This window comes from Equus caballus, chromosome 4 (assembly GCF_041296265.1).
Source record: "Equus caballus isolate H_3958 breed thoroughbred chromosome 4, TB-T2T, whole genome shotgun sequence".
Classification (NCBI taxonomy): domain Eukaryota; kingdom Metazoa; phylum Chordata; class Mammalia; order Perissodactyla; family Equidae; genus Equus; species Equus caballus.
The window spans coordinates 41216286-41239568 of record NC_091687.1 but is presented as its reverse complement, the minus strand read 5'-3'; the positions used below and the strand labels follow the sequence as shown (position 1 = coordinate 41239568).

Genomic DNA, 23283 nt, shown 5'->3' with positions numbered 1-23283 from the left:
CGCCCAGGATTCGAACCAACGAAACACTGGGCCGCCTGCAGCGGAGCACGCGAACTTAACCACTCAGCCATGGGGCCAGCCCCAATTTGCCACCACTTTTGAAAGTAAACTAATATTTTCCACGCAACTGTAGTTATAGCTTATGAGCAAGAAACCCAGTGTGATTTGTACTTCTTCACATTTTCAGGATTCCCGTTGGTGCCAACCACTATCCATGCTATTACTAGAGCGCTGTACTTCAATGACAAGTAAGTATTATGGTGGGTTTTAGTTAACACATTTGTAAATAAAATGCACTTGGATTGATGTGTTCCCCCCTTTCTTTCAGCTGCTGGCTGAGTGTGGAAACCCATTTGCTGTACATCATCCACGGCCCTGTCATGGCTGCATTAGTGGTGAGAATTGCTTTTTACATCCATTATTAACAATGTTATCTCTTTATGGGGATTTCTGTGAAGATGGTTCTATGTAACATATGTATTGTAACTTCAAAATGAAGCTAATTTAATGATAATCTATAATAAGAACAATTTGATTTGAGAGTCTTCAAATAAAAAAAGTGATTATTTGGGGCTGGCCTCGTGGCTGAGTGGTTAAGTTCATGCGCTCCGCTGCAGTGGCCCAGGGTTTTGCTGGTTTGGATCCTAGGCATGGACATGGCACCACTCGTCAGGCCACGGTGAGGCGGCGTCCCACATGCCACAACTAGAAGGACCTGCAAGTAAGAGATACAACTATGTACCAGGGGCGATTTGGGGAGAAAAAGCAGGAAAAAAAAAAAAAAAGATTGGCAACAGTTGTTAGCTCAGGTGCCAATCTTTAAAAAAAAAAGTGATTATTTAATATAATGGAGGGGGGCATAAGCTCATTTCTATGCATACCATAACAACAATATAGGTGGTTTTTTTTTTTTTTTTAACAATTCTATAACTAAATTCTCCTAGTTAAAGGTAAAGACCAAGGGGCTGAGGCATGGCAAAAAGGTGTTGCTGATAAAGTCAGAGACATAAGGTCCCTCTGACCTTTTTCCCTCAGCTTTGCCAAACAAAACAACTTCCATTTCATCTTTGGTACGTGAGCCATCACCATATTCACACCTGATCATGCACTTAAGGTATTTCAGGCACTTCTCATACATTGCCATGCACTTCCTAATAGCAACCCTTCAAAGTAGAATCATCAGGACATTTTACTCACTAGGAGAACTGGACCCAAAGACTTAAGTAAACCCACCCCAAATCACATGACTAGTAAGAAGTTGGAGTAGGGCAGAATATGACTGTCTGAATCTATATCCAAGCTCTTTTATTTCTGCCCATGGTTTCTATATGTTGGCCAGCATCAGAACATCAAATTTAATATTTAGATATTATTTTTCCCGTTAACTTCAGTGATGGTGTTTTCTTTGGATAAGAGTAAGACAGATAAAAATAGTCTGAGTCATGGACCGTTCTGCTTCTGCACTGAAGAAGCATCCATTAGTAACCGATCAAATTGGGTTATCATCCAGACTGTGTTCTAACTTTCCTAGGTTTTCCAATGCAAATTCAATTTCCTTTGCCCTTTTTCAGAATAGTGACACACTTACTACCCCACCTCTCCTTGCAAGGACCCACTGATGTGGGTCTTGAATATTTGCAACACCCCATAAAAGTTCAACTTTACTAAGGTCTCTTTCTTGAATTTTTTTGGCAATAACATTTATTTCTATTCTAGGTAGAAAAATCAGTCTGATCATTTTTAAATAAATTATCAATTAAATTTTAAAAATGATTTTGGTTTCAGAACTAATCTTCACAACCAAAAATAGTTTGTGACCCACCAGAATGGCTAATATTAAAAAGAGTGACCATACCACGTGTGGTCAAGGGTGAAGAGCAACTGGACTTCTCTTCTAGTGCTGGAGGGAACACAGAATGAAGCCGCCTTTTAACAGATTGGCAATTTCTTATAAAGTCAAACACACACTTACCACATGAACAGGCAATTCTACTCCTGGGTACTTATTCAAGAGAAATGAAAACATGTGTCCACACAAAGACTTTTATACAAATATTCACAGCATGTTTATTCATAATAGTCAAATTGTGGAAACCATTCCAATTCCCATCAACAGGAGAATGAATAAACAAATTATGTGTATTACTTATATAATGGAGCAATGAGCCCAGCAATAAATATGAATGAAATGCTAATATACACCACATGGATGAATCTCACAGATAATATATCAAACCAAAGAAGCCAGACACAAAAGAGTACATAGTATATAATACTCCGTTTCTATGGTAATAGAAATCAGTGGCTGCTGGGGGTCGGGGGAAGGGCCTGTTGACTACAAAGCAGGAGGAAACTTTCTGGGGTGATTGAAGTGTTCTTGTTTGGAGTGACTGTTACACAGCTGCATACATTTGTCTAAACTTCTCAACGTAAACTTAAAATCTCCATTGTATTGAATATACATTATAGTTGAATATGCCATGAAGTTATTTTCTTTATAAAAAATGTTATAAAAAAAGAAGGCTGGGTTAGCTGTCTCCACTGAATAAACTTTACAGGTAAATTTTTCAGTCCTCATTTCACTTTGAGGTAAGTAGTCCTGGCTAAGGGGGAAATCTTCATAATGAAATGACAAGAAAGAAAGATCTAAAAATGTCATTTATGACTCCCTTTTATAAAAATTATAAAAATCAAAATAAAGAGTTGAACCTCACTAGCATTGAACCTAATAAATTTACATGTACAGGAAAATATTTCCTCATTTAGGGAAAAAAAAAGGAAATGTTAATTCATGTCTGAAATGAATCTTTGGTTATCTGACGCGCGGTATGCCAGCAATGCTGAGTAAATTATACTCCACCTCAGGTGGTCTCTCATGCCCTGTGGAGATGTCATCTGCTCCCCACACTGGGTGAACAAGAACTGAAGAAAGTGAGTGCCCTTAAGTGGTAGTAACCTGGATGATTTGCTCATAACTTCATATCTTTCCAGGTCAATTTCTTCTTTCTGCTCAACATCGTCCGGGTTCTTGTGAGCAAAATGAGGGAAACCCAAGAGGCAGAATCGCACATGTACCTGAAGGCTGTGAGGGCCACTCTGATCCTGGTGCCCCTGCTGGGAATCCAGTTTGTCGTCTTTCCCTGGAGACCTTCCAACAAGATGCTTGGGAAAATCTATGATTACCTGATGCACTCTCTGATTCACTTCCAGGTAAGGAAGACAATGGTGTATTTAGTCAACTACTTGCTCAGCAATAAAAATGAATGAAATGCTAATACACACAACATGGATGTGTTGTGTCTAGCTAGCTGCCACAGGATGATCAATTTTCTGGGGTTCATCTGTGACTAGAAGGGCCCTTTAGACTATATGTAACTTGGAAGGGCTACAGTTCCTCTATTTCTCATCGCCTGCTATCCTGTGTATTGAATCTTAAAATTACGGAAGGAAGCAGAGGGAGTATGAGCTTTAAGAACATATCTTTATGAGGACAAATATTTGTCCAGGGAGTGACCCACTGCACAGTGCTGAGGACAGAGCTTCTACTCCCACAGTCCTTTCGACCTTTCCTTCCCTTTCCTAGTAGTTTGAGGGCCACATTTGTTTTCGCTTTATTGAGGGGAGTTTTCAAGGTCAACATAACCAATGCCAATCAGTCGCCCAACCTGGATTACTATCAACATAGTTGCTAACGCCATGAAAACACAACAGCAGAGAGGCAGATGTTTCTATTAGTGTGAAATGCCTCCACTGGACCCTGAGCTGGAAGCTATCTCCCTCTTAAACTGGAACCCAGTTTCCAATTACTCCATTTCACTACCTTGGCCCTGATTAGAGAGGTGAGGACCAGAGACTCTCAGTTTAGCCATTCCTACAATGTTAGGCAGACGCCAGAGAAGGGATATGGCTGACATTCTCACGTTGTCTAATCAAAAATAAAGATAATTATAGCTACCATTTATTAAGCACCTAAAGTGTGAGGTAAGTATTATTACACCAATCTTACAGATAAGGAAATGGAATTTTCTGGTTAGTGGTAAAGTCAGGAGATTTAACTCTAAGTCCCATGATCTAAAATCTCATAACTTGCAGCCTCCAAGTCAACAGGCTCAGCCAAAACTGTGAAGGAAACTGAGGTTTGTGAGGCACTTTGTTGCTTCTGCTTTCCCATGACTCCCAGGGCCTTCAGCTGGTCCCACCCAGGCATATTCTCCCTGGTAACTCATACAGAAATTTTCAGACTCTCTTTTCATAAATAAATATTGAATCAGTTTTTCCATGAGGCATAATGAATTTGCACAAAGCCATCCATGCCTCCTGCTTTATCACCCGCCATTTGTCAGAGGGATGTCAGGAATCCATCCAGAACAGACCAGTGACTATAAAGGGAAGTATCCAGGCCTCTCCTTATGTGGGAGAGAATGGAGTGGGCTCTCAGGGGCTGTACTGGGTGGTCCCGTGTCTGCCATACAAGAGTGGAGAATGGCTGCCCTGTTTCCATTCACTCTGCCCCCGATCCAAAGCCCCATTGAAGACACAGTGCCAGGTATTTTGAAAGCCAGGTGGAGCATGGAGGGTCCTAAGTCAGCAGTGAGTCTGCTACAGGCTGTTAGGCCAGAGTTTTGCTGTCTCAATTTTAAATTTCAAAGTAATTTTATTTTCTACTGCTGAGGCTTAATGTGAAGAAGGATGTCAAGATTAGTAGGGCTAAAACCAAAGTTTAGGGGTTGTTTTAATAATCTGAGCTATTGCTTTGGCCATTTCCATAGATCATTAAAGCTTAGACACAAGGAATCTTCTGAGTAGTGACCAGGACCTCAGAGGTTGCTTATTCGAGAGATGTCCTTATTTGGGAGATGAACTTGGCTGTAGGTACAGTACTACACCAATTCACCATGAAGACGCAGGGCACAGTCGGGCCCACAGCCATGCACTGTGACACTTGTGCTTGCAAAAGTTTTCTCTACTAGACTACAAGATCTCAGTTTTCAAATTTTTTAAGTACAAAATTTTTTTCAAATCCTCTATAATCAGCATATATAAATGTCCATGTTAAAAGCAGTAATATATTAACCAGATTGACTAGAGCTGTCCTTGTAGCCAAATGATAAAATCCTAAAAAGAATACATTTCTAATGGAATATTTTGTAGTGAGGGACTGAATTTGCATGATGATAATTGTTTCTCCTTGAGCTTAGTCTTGCCGTTGCAGTAGTGAAATGTTCCTTTCCAGGTTGTCTATTTATATTGATTGCCAAACAATATAATGCACACAAAAATAACGTCAACTCTATTTTTCCTCCTCTTTTTAGGGATTCTTCGTTGCGATGATTTACTGCTTCTGCAACAACGAGGTAAGCATGCATTTCATGTAACACTATCATTTGTTTATATAAAACCAGCACTTTACAGTTCCCAAAGGGCCCCCACACATTTTTCACTTGCTCTCACTTCTACAGTTGGCCTCACAGGACTTCATGACTAGCAGGATTGTGCTTTTTCCACTACTCCAAGCTGAATGTTATCTGTGTTTGTGTGGTACAATTGCAGATATTATCCAGACAGGCAGCTAAGTTCTGATTTCCTTGGAGTGCACCCTAAACTGGTCAGCACCCTGAGCAGCAATAGTGACAGCTGTTCTGGATTCCCATAGGAAGAGAAGTCATGCCTCTGTTCCCTTTGGAAGACCCAACTCCTCACCAAGGCAGAGCCAATGTCCAGTCAACTTGTACTGGTTCACTACCTTCTTTTCCAGTTGTGAAGCACCATGTCATACTACTTATAAAACATTTTGAAAATCATCCTAAAGTTAAGACTCAAAAAGAATTCTCAAATAAGACACTTATTATCTCAATATTTAGATCAGGAAAATCTAGAGATGCATGAGGCGAGTGTTTTCAGGGGTTTTTTTTGCCAGAGTATGCTTTCTTCCAATGGACTCTTGCCTAGGAGCCCAGCTTGTAAAACATAAAAATGGAGCCGCTAAAATTTGGCCCAAAGAACTGCCAGGGCTTCAGGGAACATGATTCAAAAGCTTCCTCATTTTTCAGGTGAGAAATCTAAACTCCAAAAAGATCACGTGACTTACCCAATGCCACGATCTTAGTTGTACAACCAGAACTAGAACTCAAATTCCTGATCCTTAATTAGGTAAATTTCCACTGCCCTGCATTATGTCTATGATTCCTCCCTGAGACTTTATTGGTTCACTTTCTCCAGTTATTCACTGCATAACTTTTAATGTTAAAGTATTTCTGATAATTTTAAATTAATTGCAATTAAGAATAATTCTATACCAAAGCAAATCACATTTTGTTAAGAGATCAACATATTATTTGCCTGTTAGTAATTAGAAACATTTTCTAACCATTATCAATTGATTTTTAATTGATTCTCTATTCTTTATTTCTTCAGTTAAACAATATCTAGTGAACACCTATAATATTTTTGCTGCTTGTGACCTATTACTCATCTCCAATCCTAACATCACAAGAATTTTGTTGCTCCTATTCTCCCTTTCAACTGGCATATTTTATTCCTTCCTTCATCCATTCACCCATCAACTCATTTCTTCACTCAACAAAAACATTATGCCTTCACTATTGCTAGGAGTAGACTAGAGGCTTGGGATAGAAATGAAAAAACATCCTTCTGTTGCCAGCTGTTAAGTCTCTTCCTTTTTTTTTTTAAGAATAGCAAAACTAATAAGTAAATAGGGCTTAGGTCACCCCACCTTTATATCAATTTCTGTGAATGCATATCTCTGCCTTTTGAGTTGTTCTGGGTGGCATACAAAATAAATTCTTTCATCTAAAATAATATCAAAATATGCCTAATATAAAAATCAGGTTCAGAAAGGGCATGCTTTGAAAACATGAGAGGACTGCATGCTTTTGTAAAAATACCTCAATATAGTCATGCTTTGCATAACCATGGGGACACGTTCTGAGAAATGCATTGCTAGGCAATTTTGTCATTGTGCGAACATCATAGAGTGTACTTACACAATCCTAGATGGTATAGCCTACTACATACCTAGGCTATATGGTACTAATCTATGGAACCACCTTCATATATACCATCCATTGTTGACTGAAATGTCATTATGTGGCACATGACTGTAATTATTATCTTAACTATGATGCTGTCTTTGAAGTATCAGACATAGAAAGCAAACCCAGAGGTACTCCTAACAATTAAATGTTTCTAGTTCATTTGAGTATCTCTGTATTTGAGTGTCTCTGATTTTTGAAGTAAAGAAACCATCTCCATTTTAATTAAGGTCCTGTTACTGGGGAAGGTACAAGTGTGACACTTCTAATAATATACAAATTGTGTAGTATGCCAAATATCATATTACAACCCCATGGATTTTAGGCATCTGGGTCTCAGCTGGGCTTTCTGTGAATGTATTGTCTTACAACATTAAACCTAGGTAGGGCACTCATACATGCAGGGCATTATTTCCAACTGCATCTGAGATACGGTTGTGGTCAAGCTTCACCTGGCTGAATATTAAGTTTTAGTAGAGATTTAGCAGGCTAATATGTCAGTTGTACAGTGAAGATGGAAGTTTTAATTTTTATTTATTATTTGTATGTTATCAGTGATTCCTCCTATGGAAATGGATCAGATAGCCAATTGGTAGATCAGAAACAGGGAAGGAATTTTGAGAATTACAGTAATAGGAATCAGGAGATGACCAGGAAAGCATGCTAATGTATCACCCATTTCCTACAGCTCTTCCGAGAGCATGGACATTGACTATCCAAACATTTCAGTAAATTATTAAGCATCTAAGAGACCTCAAAAAAGATGATTACAGCTATAAAGATGTCCCATTCTCCCAAGCAGTGGCTTAAAACTTAAGAGTGAGTGCTAACAACACACAGTGGATTTTCTCTCTTTCCTGTCTTGCTAGTGCCCATACATTGTGGATAAAATAGTTTGTAGATCAAAGTAACTTGATCAGAAGGATCTCAATTTAACAGTCACAAATTGGAGTGGATGAAAACTAAAACTTTGTTTATTTGCTATAACTTATCTTGCTTTGAAGAGCCCATTCCACCAGCCTCTAATAGTTTACAACAGTCTCTTTCTAGAAAATACTTAATTCAAAACCCTTTGTCCAAAGGTGCAGGTGGTTACCACGTATTATGCTGACACCCCCTGTTGAAGTTCATGTGGCTCCCCTCACTTTGACGACCCTGGAGATCCCTTCACTCTCTGGCCTCCTTGACCTGGACCCAGCCCTTTTCTGATACACTAGTTCTCTCTTCCAAGCCACCTGAGGAGCCCGGGAACGTGGGCTCCTTTCTTCACTCTGTGAAGGGTCTGTGAATTTGCCTTCAGCACGTGCCTTAGCCTCGGCTCAGGCACCATGTTGGCCATAGTACCAGGCCAAATGTGGGACTCTTTACAGGGCTCTCAGTTTTCAGGACTGTGCTCTCAGAATCAAAGAGAAAGACCTGCTTTACTGGGGTGTTTCTATTATTCCTTGCTTTCTTTCTTCTCCTCATTTTCCCAGGTATTCCCACCATGAAGGGGAAATGCAAAGTCATTGTGTCTCTATACATCTCTCTCTTCCTCTCAGGACTGGAAGGGCTCTGCACTTGCCCCTTGCCCTTTCTGTCTGTGAGGGACTCTCCCTATATCATATCCTGCATGTTCTCTATACTATGGCTTTTAGTAAAATCTATTTTCAGACCAGTAAAGTTTTCTCAACATATGCAAAGATAGGCTTTTCTGTTTAGAAATTCTTCCTCTTACTCAATAAAACCTGGTTTTCAAAACCATTGTCTTTCTAGAGAGTCAAGAAAATCAGCTTTGGGACTCAAAGCTAAGCAATGATTTCTTTGTTCTACACCAGTATTCTCAAACTTCAGTGTGCATCAGAATCACCTGGAAAGCTTGTTAAAACACAGATATTGCTGGGTGCCTACCAGCAGAGTTTCCTATTCAGTAGGACTGAGAATTTGCATTTCTAACAAGTTCCCAGGTAATGCTAATGCTAATGCTTCTGAGCTGGAGACCGCACTTTGAGAAGCATTGCTCTAGACAGAATCTACTTTGTTCTTCAAGCAATGAATGACTCTGCCTTAATGAATGAGGGAGATGCAGGGCAATGTTATTTAAGAAATACAGTGTTAAATATTTTCAAAAATATTAACCTGATCATAGATTACACTTATGTATTGTTGTCTTTTAGAACAAGAAATCTTCCCCAAACATAGGAAAGTAGGCAGTGAAATGGAATTAGACAGCCTTGATCTTGTAATCTTCAAGTACTCAATTATCTCTCACCATAGAGCATAGAAATTTTATAAGGTAAAAATTCTGTAAGATAAAGACCAGTAGAGAGCTTGCTGAAATGTCCTTTAAAAAGGTGAAAAAATATCAGTTGCAACTCTGTGAACAATATTCAGAAGTATCCTTCAGCATCTAATTACTAGGGCTTAATAGGGATCCAGCCTTGAAAAGTCATATGAAAACATTTAAAGCATGCAATTACTTTTTAACTTCCAAGTGAATTTAAAGTGTTTTTAAAACCCACGATTTTTTATCTTAAATTCAGTTTGCAACAGGTCTGGTGAGTTGTGATGGCAGCAAGTGAAGTATGGAGGAGCAGGCCTTGAAATCCTTTCATTCATTGAATCAAAACTTCTGGGATAAATCTGACCTTTAATTCAGCAATACATAGCAGCAGGGGCTTATAATGAACTGAACTGGAAAACAAAGGCCAAAGACAAATACATGCAAATCCAGCCAAGAAGACTCCAACCTGGTTTTCTTTTTCATAAACGTAGAAACTGAGACCCAAATATCCCAACCTTGTACAACTGTTAATACTAGAGCCAGGCGTAATAATTACGTCTTCAAACTGTCGGACCAGAGCGGCTCTATATTTTAAAGTTATTGTAATAAGTGATGAATTTACACAATTCAAATTACACTTATCCCATTGGCAACTCCTAATATTTCTGATGCCTTTGGGGAGCGACAAACGTCTCCCTGTTTCTTTCAGATTCAATGCCCTTATTCTTGTGATCAAAGCAGCATTAGGCTCAACCTGTGGTATTGTGGGAGATAATTGCCCTTATTAAACTGTAATTATTGAAGTGTCCTCTACATGCTGTGAAGGGTCTATTCTTTTTTGTTTTTTAAAGATTGACCCTGAGGGGCCGCCCAGTGGCACAGCGGTTAAGTGTGCACGTTCCACTTCGGCGGTCCGGGGTTCGCCGGTTCGGAATCCGGGTGTGGACGTGGCACTGCTTGGCAGAAGCCATGCTGTGGTAGGCATCCCACGTATAAAGTAGAGGAGGATGGGCATGGATGTTAGCTCAGGGCCAATCTTCCTCAGCAAAAAGAGGAGGATTGGCAGCAGTTAGCTCAGGGCTAATCTTCCTCAAAAAAAAAAAAAAAAAAAAAAAAGATTGGCCCTGAGCTAATATCTGTTGCCAATCTTTTTTTTTCTCTCCTTCTCCCCAAAGCCCCCCAATACATAGTTGTATATTCTAGTTGTAAGTCTCTGTAGTTCTGCTATGTGGGACGCTGCCTCAGCATGGCTTGATGAGAAATGCTATGTCGACGCTCAGGATCCGAACCTGCCTATTCTTCTATATCTGGTTTGCAAACTGAAGCAGATTGCCATCTCCACACAAGAGGATAGGTTATAATTCTGTAATACAATTATAGATGGCCATGAACATTTCTGTAATAATAATTTTAAATATTAAAATAGACTTCAAACCCTTGGGCCTCATGTGGGACTGGGTTCTTCATTAATATGCATGGATATGCCAATGGGGATAATTTTAAAAGGACAGGTGAGGTGAAACAAAAACTTGTTTTTTTTCTGCTGGGCACTTTTGCAAACTCACTCCAAACTTGTAACTGTCTGCCTCACATACCTCTAAATGTGAGTGTAAGTTTTAGCTATACAGACAATGTCGGTATTTGAGAGGTGCTGAATCCACAGAAACTATCAGCTCCCTTTGTCTGGGGACATTGCTTCTCCAAAAATATGCTGAACCAGTATATTTCCTAATTCCTTAACAGTATACTTCCTAATTCCTGGGCGTTTGATGGTTCCTAGGTTATAAAGCTGGCGTTTGGGGACCTACCTTTAATAGACAGTACAACCCAAATGAAGTCAAGCCACCTCTTGTCTAGTCACAACAGGATAATGCATTGTAAAGAAATCCAAATCCAAAGTCCCAAAGAGAATTGGAAAGCAATTTAAATATTTACTAGATTCTTGAAGAGAAAAGTAAAATTTACTCATGTTTTATCTAAAAGTATAACTCATTAGGGATGCTCTTTCCCAGATATATTCAGTTTGTGGTTTCATATCAATACTTTCTGATATAATCAGTCTAGTCGCTCTTGAATTCTGTAGCACTCCCTTCTGCACAGATTACAAAGCAAAAGTCCAGAAACTAGACTGGGAAGCAAAGGATCGTCCTGGGGAGTGGTGTGGAGGACGAAGGGAAAGCTGGAAGAGGAGAGTCTGAACTACTTACTCATTCATACTTTAATAAATGCACTTGTATTTGAAAACATATTCCTAGAGATGATCTTCCCACTGAGAGTATTTTCTTCCCTTTTCCCAAAAGATCCAACACCCCCGTTTTCCCAGCGCAAACCAGAGTGTGAGGAAACTCGCTCATTTACGTCAACTTCAGATACTTCACAGGACGTGGCAAGCCCAGGTTATACAGCATTTTTTATGGAGACCCAGTTTAGAATGTTTGAGAGACAATCAAATGTGATATCAGGAACTATGTGTGTAATTAAGATTCTTTTTATTTTCTTAGCACCACCACCCTCCAAAAAAAAATATGACAGAAGAGTTTCATTTTAGTCTAAAGACTTAAGGTCAGCATCCTACCTTAATAACAGTATAGTAATACTAATAATAATAGTAGCCACCCTGCACGGTACTTTGTAGCTTAAAAGCCATTCTGATATATACTATAGGTAGAAGAGTTGTATTGAAGGAAGGAGTCTCAGAGTGGTTAACTATCCTGCCCAAGATTACATTGCTCATGTGGGCAGAGTCAGTTTCTTGATCCAAAGTTCAATACTTTTTTTCAGCACATCAAATGAGACCCAGTGAAATGATCTGATAGATGGAAAAGGAATGGAAGGGTGGTGTGATGTTACCCGATGACAACCTTTCTCTGCTGCCCAGTTGGTTGCTGATACAATATGACAAGTGTTTGCTTCTGATAATTTCCAAAAGTAGCAACCCATGGGAGCTCAAGAGCAATTCCCACGAACATATACCACAGCATGAGAGACAATCTACTAATGGTTGTAGATGATCTAACGTCCAATCGCTTACAATTCACCTCAGGGAGGAATTCAAGCGCTCAAAAAACACCGATGCTAAGTCTTATATCAAAACTCAGTTTTGAGTTGTGTGAAAAAAACTTCAGTATCTCTCTCAGGTTCACTCTAGACATTTTCAGCACCCCAACCCTAATACCACTGGATACCAACACACTAATTATAATATAGTCATGGATGATTATTTTCTTGACTGAAAAAGTTATGAACTCATTCTAAAATGGATGTTGACAAACAGTCAACAAATATTTGTTGAATAACTGCTATATGCCGAACAGCATGACAGGTTCTCGGAATACAAAGATGAATAAGATGTGAGTCCTGCTCTTAAGGATTTTACTGTACAGAAGGAGAGAGAAACATAATGAATCATTGCAATATAATGTAGTAAGAGCAATCGTGAAGACATGGACAAGTGCAACAAGAGCACAGAAAAGAGACTTCTAACTCTGTATTAAGGAGACAAGAAAAGTTTCCTGGGATGACAGTAGAGTTGAGTCCTGAAAAAGGAGTTTGGGCACCGGTGAAGAATAAGAGAAGGGCATTCCAGGCAGAGGGAACAGAGTGAGCAGAGGCCTGATGGGAAGTGATACAACTCAGAGGGAGAGAGAGGCAGTTTGGAAAATTAAGGTCACGGCAATAAGTGGCTAAGAACCACTTTGGCAGAGAGATGAGCCAACTCAGGCAAAAGCACTGGCATGATGGGAATTTTCCATTCCTCCCACTGACACAACTCTAGGCCTGGTGTCCAAGTGCTCTTGCTGGATATTAAATCCCCCCATATGTGCCTGGCTGAGTGACTGAAATGGAAGCATTTTGGGGAAATAACTAAAACACAAAACCATCAGACCAAGCCTTCAGGTCACTTTTGATGTGGATTGAATTCCTTCTCCTGAAGAGAGTAACCCTGATCAAGTTCAGCCCATTTGGAGTACGTCACCCCGTTGCTATTTTGAATGGCAATAGCTGAATGCAAGAAGCCAGTGTGTGAAGGAGCATATTGTTTTGATTAGAAGGAGTAAAACGACTTAATCTTTCAGACCTTGTCTTCTCTGTGTGTCCTGACCTCATGACAGAAATATTCAAAGGGTTAACAAACTAGTCAATGCTCAGTTATTCAGCACTAGATGTAGACAGACTGTCCTGCTTGATTTGCTTCTTCACTGTTCCATTCTTCCTCACCTCTACCTCTTCCATTCTGCCAATCCAGCCTTTTCTCTCAACATTGCAGCTTCCACTTGTGCATCTTCTAGTAATGTGCTCAGCAAACCACAGGAGGCGAAACACATGCATGAATCAATTTTCAATCAGTAAACACCCCTAATGAAGAACTGAGCCAGACAGGATCCTGAAAGTGCTAGATAATAATAAGGGAGATACTTGACTCTCTCAAATTCAGCCACGTTGATTGGAAAATCCTTGGTGGTCAGTGTAGAGAGAAAAGAGGAGAAAAAGAAGGGAATTACTGCTGCCATGCACCAGCACCACTCTGGGTGATTTAAACAACCTCAATAAATCTTATCAATATCTCTGTGAATTAGTGTTATGACCCCCTTTTTACAAAGGAGAAAACTCTAAGAAGTTAAAGAAAAAACCATGCAGCAAACAAACTGGTACTCAAACCCACAGGGCACAGTCTTTGGAGCATATGCTTGAGCACTTGATGCTGTCGTCCTACCTGTGCAATGACCACAAGAAATAAATCCTGTCTTCAGTTCAGTTCTAAACATAATGGTCAGCTCTCTACTGTGTGTGCTGTGGCCAAGTGGCAGGGTCAGGAGCCATGGGCTTCACCTGGGTCTGTGGTTCTGCCACATTCCAGTTGTCTGACCATGGACACATTACACAACCTCAGCCGTCATCTGTAAAGTGAAGAGAATAGGACTGTGGCGAGGATTAAATATATTAATACTAATCAAGTGCTTGGCATATGGCACATGGTGAACCCTCAATAAATAGTAGCTAAAGCTCTCAGGCCATCCTTTACTCCCCTGTATGGCTTTGGTCAATGCAAAGTTCAGCTGCATGGCAACCAGCTCACCCAAGCCACTTAAAGTTTTTGTCTTTGTCTCTTTTAAATAAAATTAGATATAAAGTGCTTTGCACTCAAGCACTCAAAAAAAAAAAAAAAAAAAACAACCAGAGTTTGTTGCCTCTGTAATTTGGAGAGACTAGTATTCCAAATATCAGATTACAAATTATTCTGTCATTTGTCATCTTGAACCCTACAGCTGCACCGCTGTATGAAAATGAATCTCTCCAACTACAGGTTTCATACCCTCTTGACTTGCTTTTCAATGAATCATTTGACTGTTTTGCGTTTTCCTGAGTAAAATATTTAAAATTATATGACAAATACTAATAATTACCTGGAAAGATTGTTACTCTACTACATACAGAAAAAATGTATTTGCCACAGAAACATTCAGCCTTATGTCATACATACAGCTTTACAACATTAATAGGTTGTACTATTGTTTATATCTTCTTTCAGATCCATGCAAATGTAGAGGAGATGAAATGGCTCTCCACAATCAACTTGTTACGTGATTTGTGTCACATCATATTATTTCCAGATTTCCCTTCATGTGCCCCATAAAGTTTAGGTGTTATATTTAAATTTGGCAGCCAAATAAACTAAGGATGTATTAATAAATCAATGCAAGTATTTTGTATATAAGCTTGTCTTAGGTACTGAGCAATAGAAACTCTCAGAAATATAGAGTAGATATTATAGCAATAATCTCTTATTTTTTACTTTTGAACAGCTATAAAGAAAAGCAAGAAGTTAGGAGACAACAGGAAAGATGAACTTTACTAAATTGAATTCAGTTCTGTAAAAAGCAGAGCTAGACAAGCAAATTTACCACCTGTGTTGTTCTCAGTTGTGGTTATTGTAGTTTTTATGTTTGGAGCACCCTGGCTAGCATCTTCTCCTCCTCTTGTGTTTGATATAGAATTTATCATATTTATAAAGCAAGTTTGTTAAGTTTGTTTGCATATTAGTCTTTCAATAGAAAGAGATTGAAATTTCATTTTTAAATGGTTGTCACTCCATTAATCAGAGTTTTATCTGGCACACCCCATTCAAGCCATATTGGATAAAGGAAAATTGACAGGATGAGGCCATTATCATAAAACCCACTGTGCTATGGTTTACATATATATTTCCATGACCAATAATGAGTAGATTTAGATAAAAGCTTCTACCTTATCAGAGGTGGTAGCAGGTAAAAAGTTTTCAAAATCTTTCTCCCTAATATGACACGTATGCCATATTGAGGGTGAAACCAGATCTAATTTCATTCATTCCACATAAGAGCTAAAGAAACCTTTGCTCAGAATAGCAAATAACCTTGCCAATGGTAGCTTAGGCAAGTAACTCAGTTCTGCAACTCACAAATGCTTCTCCCGAGATGGTATATTCCACAGCCAGAGCATATGCCACACAGCCCTTCAGACCAGAATTACAGTTCAACCTCTTTAACCTCTTATTAGCTCCAAGAACAGTGCTCATAAACTCGGCTTGAGTCATTTCTGACAATTACATGAAAATAAGTCACCCGCTTCTCTTCCAGGTCCAGACTACCGTGAAGCGTCACTGGGCCCAATTTAAGACCCAGTGGAACCAGCGCTGGGGGCGCCGCACCAACAACCGCTCCATTTCCAACGCTGCAGCCTCCGCTGAGGCCGGTGATATCCCTGTTTACATCTGCCATCAGGAGCCGAGGAACGAACTCGCCAACAACCTAGGTGGCGAGGGTGCTGAGGTCATCGCTTTGGAAATCATAGAGCAAGAGTCATCCGCTTGAATGTGAATAAATACAGCATCATGATCACTGAGCCTTCATCTCCTGGGAGAAAAACAGACCATGCATTTAAAGTGATTCCCATCCTCCCAGGAGTCGAACATATCATTTGTGAAGAATTATTAAGTGAATTTGTCCATAGTGAATTTGAAGAAAGTTATATTTGGTACTATTGCTGTGGGAGACAGTCTAGGAATGGAGTCTCCCACTGCAACACTTGTGAACTCCATCTTTCATCCAGGACTGAGATGCAGATGTCATAGTAATGCAAGCAAAGTATCCAAGAAAAACACAATTAAATTGACCTAGTTCAGAAACAGGGTGCTCCTTGTTAATCTTGAGCCATTTTTACCTTTGAAAAATTAAAATCACTGTCAATATTTTTCTTTTTAACTCTAGACTTTGAATTAGAATATTTCTGTATTTGGCTATAGATCTGATTTTTAATTTTTTTTATTTCAATCAATTCTGATGTTACTCAGATGTTTTACCATCAACACAATGTAAACCACACAAATTACAACATGACCTCTGCAAGACAAGTGGCTTTCTGATACAGAGATGACTGAGGATGTGGGGAAAGACCTGCCTTTGGCAGGAAGACTTAATACTTTGAATGAAAAAGAAATTGAGAGTCAATTTGCTCGAAACCTAAGATAGACCAACTTGCTCATTGGTTTGTTAGTATCAGATGCTCAGCTTGGCTTTGGCTAATCCCGTCCGTTGGGCAAGCCTAACTGCTGTAAGGAATTGGCCTTCGGTGCGTTGGTGGCTGACATTTATAAACTGGGAGGTTGCAAAGAATCCACCCTAAATTTTTCACAAAACTGCCAAAACTATAATTCCTAATGAAAGAGAATACTCTCTTTAAAGAGAGTTTTCCATTTTCCTAAACTCCAGGATTTATAAAGCAAATCACTCCAAGGTTTGTAAAGCAGATTACCTCTTGCCCTTGGGTGCTATCTAGCAGTAGAAGATAAATTGAAGACTGGTAATTAAAAGACTCCATATAAATCCATTAACTGCCTTCCACGCAGCTTCAAACCTTAACAAGATCTTAGTCTTTTCCAGGAAGATTCACGAGGGCTAATTAGAAGTCAGTTGGTAGTTGACCTCTTGTTTGCCGCTATTAGCAAAACAGGAAGGGGAGAAAAAGGACCTGCTACAAATTTAACCTTATACCAATTCATTTAAAATAGAAGTAGAGTTTCTCATTAAAACTCAATATTATATTCTCACATGTCTCTTTACTTCCTCAGTATAAAATCTTTGAAAATCCCTGAATAAACTAGTATCGTTACTGGCACCTGAAACTAATTTCTGAACTCGCAACAGTAATCAGAGTTACCGTTATTTAATCTGTGTGCTTAAGTGAGGCGATATATTGAAACCCTCCAAACCTTGTCTCACCTGTGTCATCTTATGCCACTGCCTTTCAGAAGTGATTTAGTTGTAGAAAGAAAAAAATTGATTTGTTCTGGTTATATATTTAGTGCACCCAAAGAAAACTATATTCCTTCGATGAAAATGCATTTTGGATACTAAAGTAGCTGAAGTCTCCTCTACTGAATGTAAGGGAGGAGTCAAAAGAAGGTATTTTCCAATCACAGTGTTTATGTAGTGGTGTTCCTATTTTTGTTTACAAACATGGAAAACAGAGTATTTCTGGCAGCTCTAGTACAAATGTGATAATCTATTGCTGAAATATTCTAGATGCTATTGTGCTAATCTAGTAGGGGCTGATGACAACAAAACAGCTTACCATAGAATTGTACTACAGTGCCAAAATTATGTGACATGCTTATGCCATGTATATGTATAAATTAATACAGAGTATGTTATAAGCAAAAACTTGTATATTTGCATATTTTTCTAAAGAAATATATTCTTCATCTTTTCATTCATTCATCTCATCTCCTACTCATTCCAAGTTCTTTTTATTCTCTTTTTCATTTCAGCCATGAACTGCTTGCATCCCATCTTGCTTGTATTACAGGATGAGGAAGGATAATCCAAAAGTATAGGTTAGAAAACCAAGTGCAGGGGCTGGTCCCGTGGCCAAGTGGTTAAGTTTGCGCGCTCCGCTGCAGGTGGCCCAGTGTTTCGTTGGTTCGAATCCTGGGCACGGACATGGCACTGCTCATCAAACCACGCTGAGGCAGCGTCCCACATGCCACAACTAGAAGGACCCACAATGAAGAATATACAACTATGTACTGGGGGGCTTTGGGGAGAAAAAGGAAAAATAAAATCTTTTCAAAAAAAGGAAAACCAAGTGCAAAAACATCAAGGTTATTATCTTTGTCAGTATAACCATCTTCAGTCTTCATAACTCCAAAGCACAGTTCTCACACCCTTGATGATGCCATAACCACACACAACTGTCAATCTATATTGCACAAGTTTGGGAAGCATGGCAAAGAAATCTAGGGCAAGAAACTATCACATCCTTTTATTGTTCTTTGGGGTTTTTTTCATTATTCTGTGACCAGACTTGAAGTGTCCAACATCATATCAGATCATTAGAATTGTTACAATTATTTATTTATTTATTTATTTATTTTGGTGAGGAAGATTGGCCCGAGTGAACATCTGTTGCCAATCTTCCATTTTTTGATTGAGGAAGATTGTAGCTGAGCTAACATCTATGCCAATTTTCCTCTATCTTGTATACGGGATGCCACCACAGATGGCTTGATGAGCAGTATGTAGGTCCGCACTTGGCGCACCTGGGATCCGAACCTGTGAACCCCAGGTTGCCGAAGCAGAGTGCACGAACTTAACCCCTATGCCACCAGGCCAGCCCCAACAATCATTGAGTTTTTAATACAGTTTGGGAGAGAGACTAAGGCTGGATAAAAGGAAAATAGTTAAACATCATTAGAATGCATAAAGGCCACTATGAGAAAGATTTTCAGATCTGGAAAGCATGAAATGGAAAGAACGAGGATTAAATAAGAAGAGTGATGGACTAATAAAGGAGAACAGGAGCAATCTGTAGGTTCTTACACTATGTGACAGCATCCAAAATTCTTGGCCGCATGAGATCTGGAGAACTTTTTCAGAAAGAATACATCAGGGCTGCGTCTTTCCCTTTGTGTTCCAATGGGCTATAAAATAGATATTATCACTCTCGGGATCTTGAAGAACAAAAGTAATTTTCCCTCACACCATAAAATGATTCTTCAGGAGGGTAACATCAACTCAGATCAAGTTGCCCACCTGCTTTGATCCCTGTTACAAAGTGATCCAAAATAGCCCTTTGGGTGCACATGAATATCATGGTCACTGAAGGAGGGAAAGATATTAAAAAAGGAATGACAGAAACACTATCATCATGGAGCTCCAACCCTTCTCATTCATTCCTTCATTCATTATCATTGATTCAACAGACATTTCACATACCTTTCATTCAGCTATACAACAAATATCAATTAATACTAGTTATTATGGCAAAGTTTCTTTGCAGTGGTGACTTCTTGTCTGTGTCAATGGTAAAAATCAAAACTTGCCAAGTGAACCATTATCCTAAAACCATAACCACTGATATCTTTGGAGTGGAAGAACAAAGTGAATGTGGTTGCAGGTGGTAGCTGAGTGTGATCTTTCCTCATTGGCACTGGGCAAGACAGCTCAAGTTATAAGAAACATTCTCAGAACAAGATCTCTGCAGAAAGCCTTAGTAAAGACTCATTTTCTTCACAAACAAGGTCTAAAATAGTGATTCTTCCATTGGCTAGATTACAGTTCAACTGCTTATCATAGGAGTTAAAACACTTTGGAGTTTAAAATAAGATTATTCCTGAAGAGGGGAGATCAGAAGCCATATTTAGAAAAGCAATCAGGCACACTCAGAAGGAAACTCCATTTGTTATTTTGAGAGTGGAGACAAGACACCTCACTCCAAGCTTAAGCTTATGAGAAATTGATTTTACTGAACTAATCCACAGATAATTAGTGTTACTAGTGAAGTGCTGAATAGAAATTCAATAAAACCAGTTGAGATGTCTTTAACGGGAAAAAAAAAATTCAGAATAGATCAGGAAATCTGTCCATCTAACCCTGCCAGACTGGCTGATCAAAGCTGGCACACTGATCTCTCACACAGAGGCCCTGCACCCAAACATACAGACAGCTGCAAACTCTTGAAATCTTTTCCCATCAGGGTAGGGGTTATTCTCAAGGCAGCAAGCATTTCTCCACTGCACCCATGTAGTGTAAGCTACCCATTATAGCTTCTGTATGCTGTCATCACAAGAGGGCTATTGTGGTGCTTAAAGTTATGGAGAACATCCCTTAAACAGAGATGATTTAAGAAGAAAAAGAAAGGAACACCGATTATTGAAACACTGTTGTCAATAAAAATACTTATAGACATTAGCTCACCTGCTCTTTATAACAACTAAACCTGTTTTTATCCTCATTTTAGTGATGAGGAAACTAAGTGGAAGAGAAGTCGAATAATGTGTCCACCACAGACACATAATTAGTAAGTGGCTAAGAAAGAATTTGAATCAAGATCACTCAATGCCTCTGCTTTTTAAATTGCCCTCTTGGTTGGCCCTACTACACCATCTTGCCTCTCAAAGCAAGACTTCAGTTTCAGGATACCAGATAGTTGTTTCCTGTTGGTTGACAGGACAGGGATTATTTGCAACATGTATCGTTTCAGCTCAAAATTAACTTAATTCGTGGTCCATAGATTCCTTCCAATATAAGTGGACTTTGAATGAAATTCATCTTTCTATAGTTTGAAGGGTTTCTTTCTATAGTGATGATTTCATTCTCTAGCCAGAGATCTTTTTACACATAGAGCTGGTTTGCAGCTTTTCCACTTCAGATGTGGTCTACACGCAGATATTTGGCAGACAAAATGTGTTTGGGGAAACTTTCCATGGTCTCTTAATGGACACACCAGGCCTAATTTGAGGCCTGCTGAAGAGCTGAGTAAGAGCAGGCAGAGCTGTTTTTAGCACTGTCTGTAATAAGACTTACACTTAAGGGTTTTCAAAAATGGAGGCCTGAATAGATACGATGGTGAAGACCATGAATATTCATTCACCCATATAACTAGGCGTCAGGTGATGAAGAGAGGTAGAGAGTGGAGAAAGAAGCTTGGAAGAACTGTTGGACCAGCCAAGATGGCAAACTAGTTAGGGCTGCTGGCTCCTTCCCCAGATATCAACCCTGCAGAAGCTGTAGAAACAGAGGGGACACATGCATTTCAGAAATTAGTATTTAACGAGAAAAAGGAAAAAAGAAATAAAAAAGAGAAACTCTAGGCTTCTTGAACCACTGTGCATTTGGAGGAAGGGAGAAGGAGCCTAGAGACCAGTTAAAGGCCACAGGCAATAAAGAATAGGATGGAGGAAAGAGTTTTATTGCGTTCTGCTCTACACCTTCTCTGCTGCTCTGGGACACCACCTGCAGCAACGGTCCTCATTGCTGGTCTCAGTGTCCACAGGATATTCTCAGGGCAGCACAAAAGTCCTAAAGGAGCATTTCCAGGGAGAACCACAAAGGTCTGTACCTCATCTTGTGAGAGAGGGGAACCTGCAAAGTGAGTAGTATGTTTGTTTGATTCAAAAGTTCACAGATGATAAATGTTTTAGAAGCAAGCAAATATCCTGATTTGGGGAAAAACAACCCTCCTCCAGTTTATTGGAAGACTAGAAAGAATAGAAGAAAATAATCCTGAAAGTTCAGAAAGGAAGCAAAGTCAAGTTTGCAGCTTAGTGCCTAGAAAAACACACGTAGGAAAAACAACGCTTGATCTGATTTGTGTGACAGCTACGTGGTCAAGGAGGGTGAAACTGAAGCATTTAATCAACAACGATGAAACAACCAAAAACCCACCAATCTAAAAGTCAACTAATAATAAGAAATAACCTACCTACACCTGCACTTAGTATATGTGTTGAAATAACTGAATCAAAGAAGGCACTTCATGCATTTTAAAAATGGATACATTTCTCTCTATTCTAGAAGAGTGAGTATGTTGATGTACTGATAAACCGATCACTACCTCTCCATCTAGTCCACCGTCTAAGAGATTCCGTCTACTATGTTCAGACCAGATGACCTCACCGTCTTTGCCACAGCACATTGGACACAGCAGACACCTAATCTAAGCTGAACTAATCAAAATCTCTCTCTCAGGATTTTAACTAAGAGACATAGAAACTATTTATTATATGGTGATGGATTTTGGAGATATAGGTCCACAAAGATTCTGAGTTTGCAGCCATTTTTAGCCATATATACACTGATAAATCAGAAAGAGAATCAGTACAAAATAGACACACTGACAGAATAGAGACAAGAGACCATGATGAAGGGTAGTGGGGAGAGAAATGGAAACAATAGCTGCCTGATTACTTTCTAACTCTCAAGAGACCTGGCTGTATTTCCAACAATTGGATCTTATAACACCATGTATTCTTACAATTAATCCCTCTTTTCCCTGAAATAGTTTCAGTAGATTTCTGTCTCATAGCATAATGTGCCCTAAGATAATTGGCTTCTTAGAGCATATGTCTAAGTCCTGGACAAAAGCTTGCCAAGGCTCATTAAATGCACCAGACATGTTCTTTTTAATCCCATAAGAATGAAAAGTAATGTCATAAAAAATGTTTCCTGTCAGAGGGGTTTAGGTAAGAATTGAGGGTGTTGGAAGCACAGATTGTTTTCATCTCTTCTTCCAAACGAAGGTAGTAGCTTGGCAGAGAAAGAAGATAGAATGAGAGGAGTTCAATCTGAGCATATCAGTGAAAAATAGAATTTGGTTTTCTGAAACTTATTACAACAGTACATTGAGGCCTTGCTGTGGGACTGCCTGCCCATCCTAAAGGCTGAGAGGATTTTATTGGGCAGAAAACCTACTGGTAAAACCAAGAAATCTTTGAACTTAAAAGTGAGGAAGAGAGGAATAACAGTGCACACATACAGCTCCAAAACCTTCTCTGGAGGACCCAGCATGAGAGACAAAGTAGAATCAGAGAAGACGAATAGGGTCTGTTTCATAGAAAATTATCTGGGAGGGAAGTCAGAAATAATTCTCTTATCCTACAAAGACTATATAACAATGCAAAGTCTAGGCATACCAAAATGAATCAGAAATATT

At 39.3% G+C, this 23283-nt stretch overlaps 1 protein-coding gene across 1 annotated transcript in view; it reads left to right on the top strand.

Moving 5' to 3' along the window:
* Positions 1 to 18073, top strand: part of CALCR (calcitonin receptor) — a 144098-nt gene extending 126025 nt beyond the window's left edge. The window contains exons 10-14 of the mRNA XM_001493688.5: positions 188 to 248; positions 329 to 395; positions 2992 to 3210; positions 5313 to 5354; positions 15930 to 18073. Of these exons, the coding sequence (XP_001493738.2) occupies positions 188 to 248; positions 329 to 395; positions 2992 to 3210; positions 5313 to 5354; positions 15930 to 16163 (623 nt within the window). The 3' untranslated portion in view covers positions 16164 to 18073. The remainder of the gene's footprint in view (positions 1 to 187; positions 249 to 328; positions 396 to 2991; positions 3211 to 5312; positions 5355 to 15929) is intronic.
* Positions 18074 to 23283: the final 5210 nt, after the last annotated feature.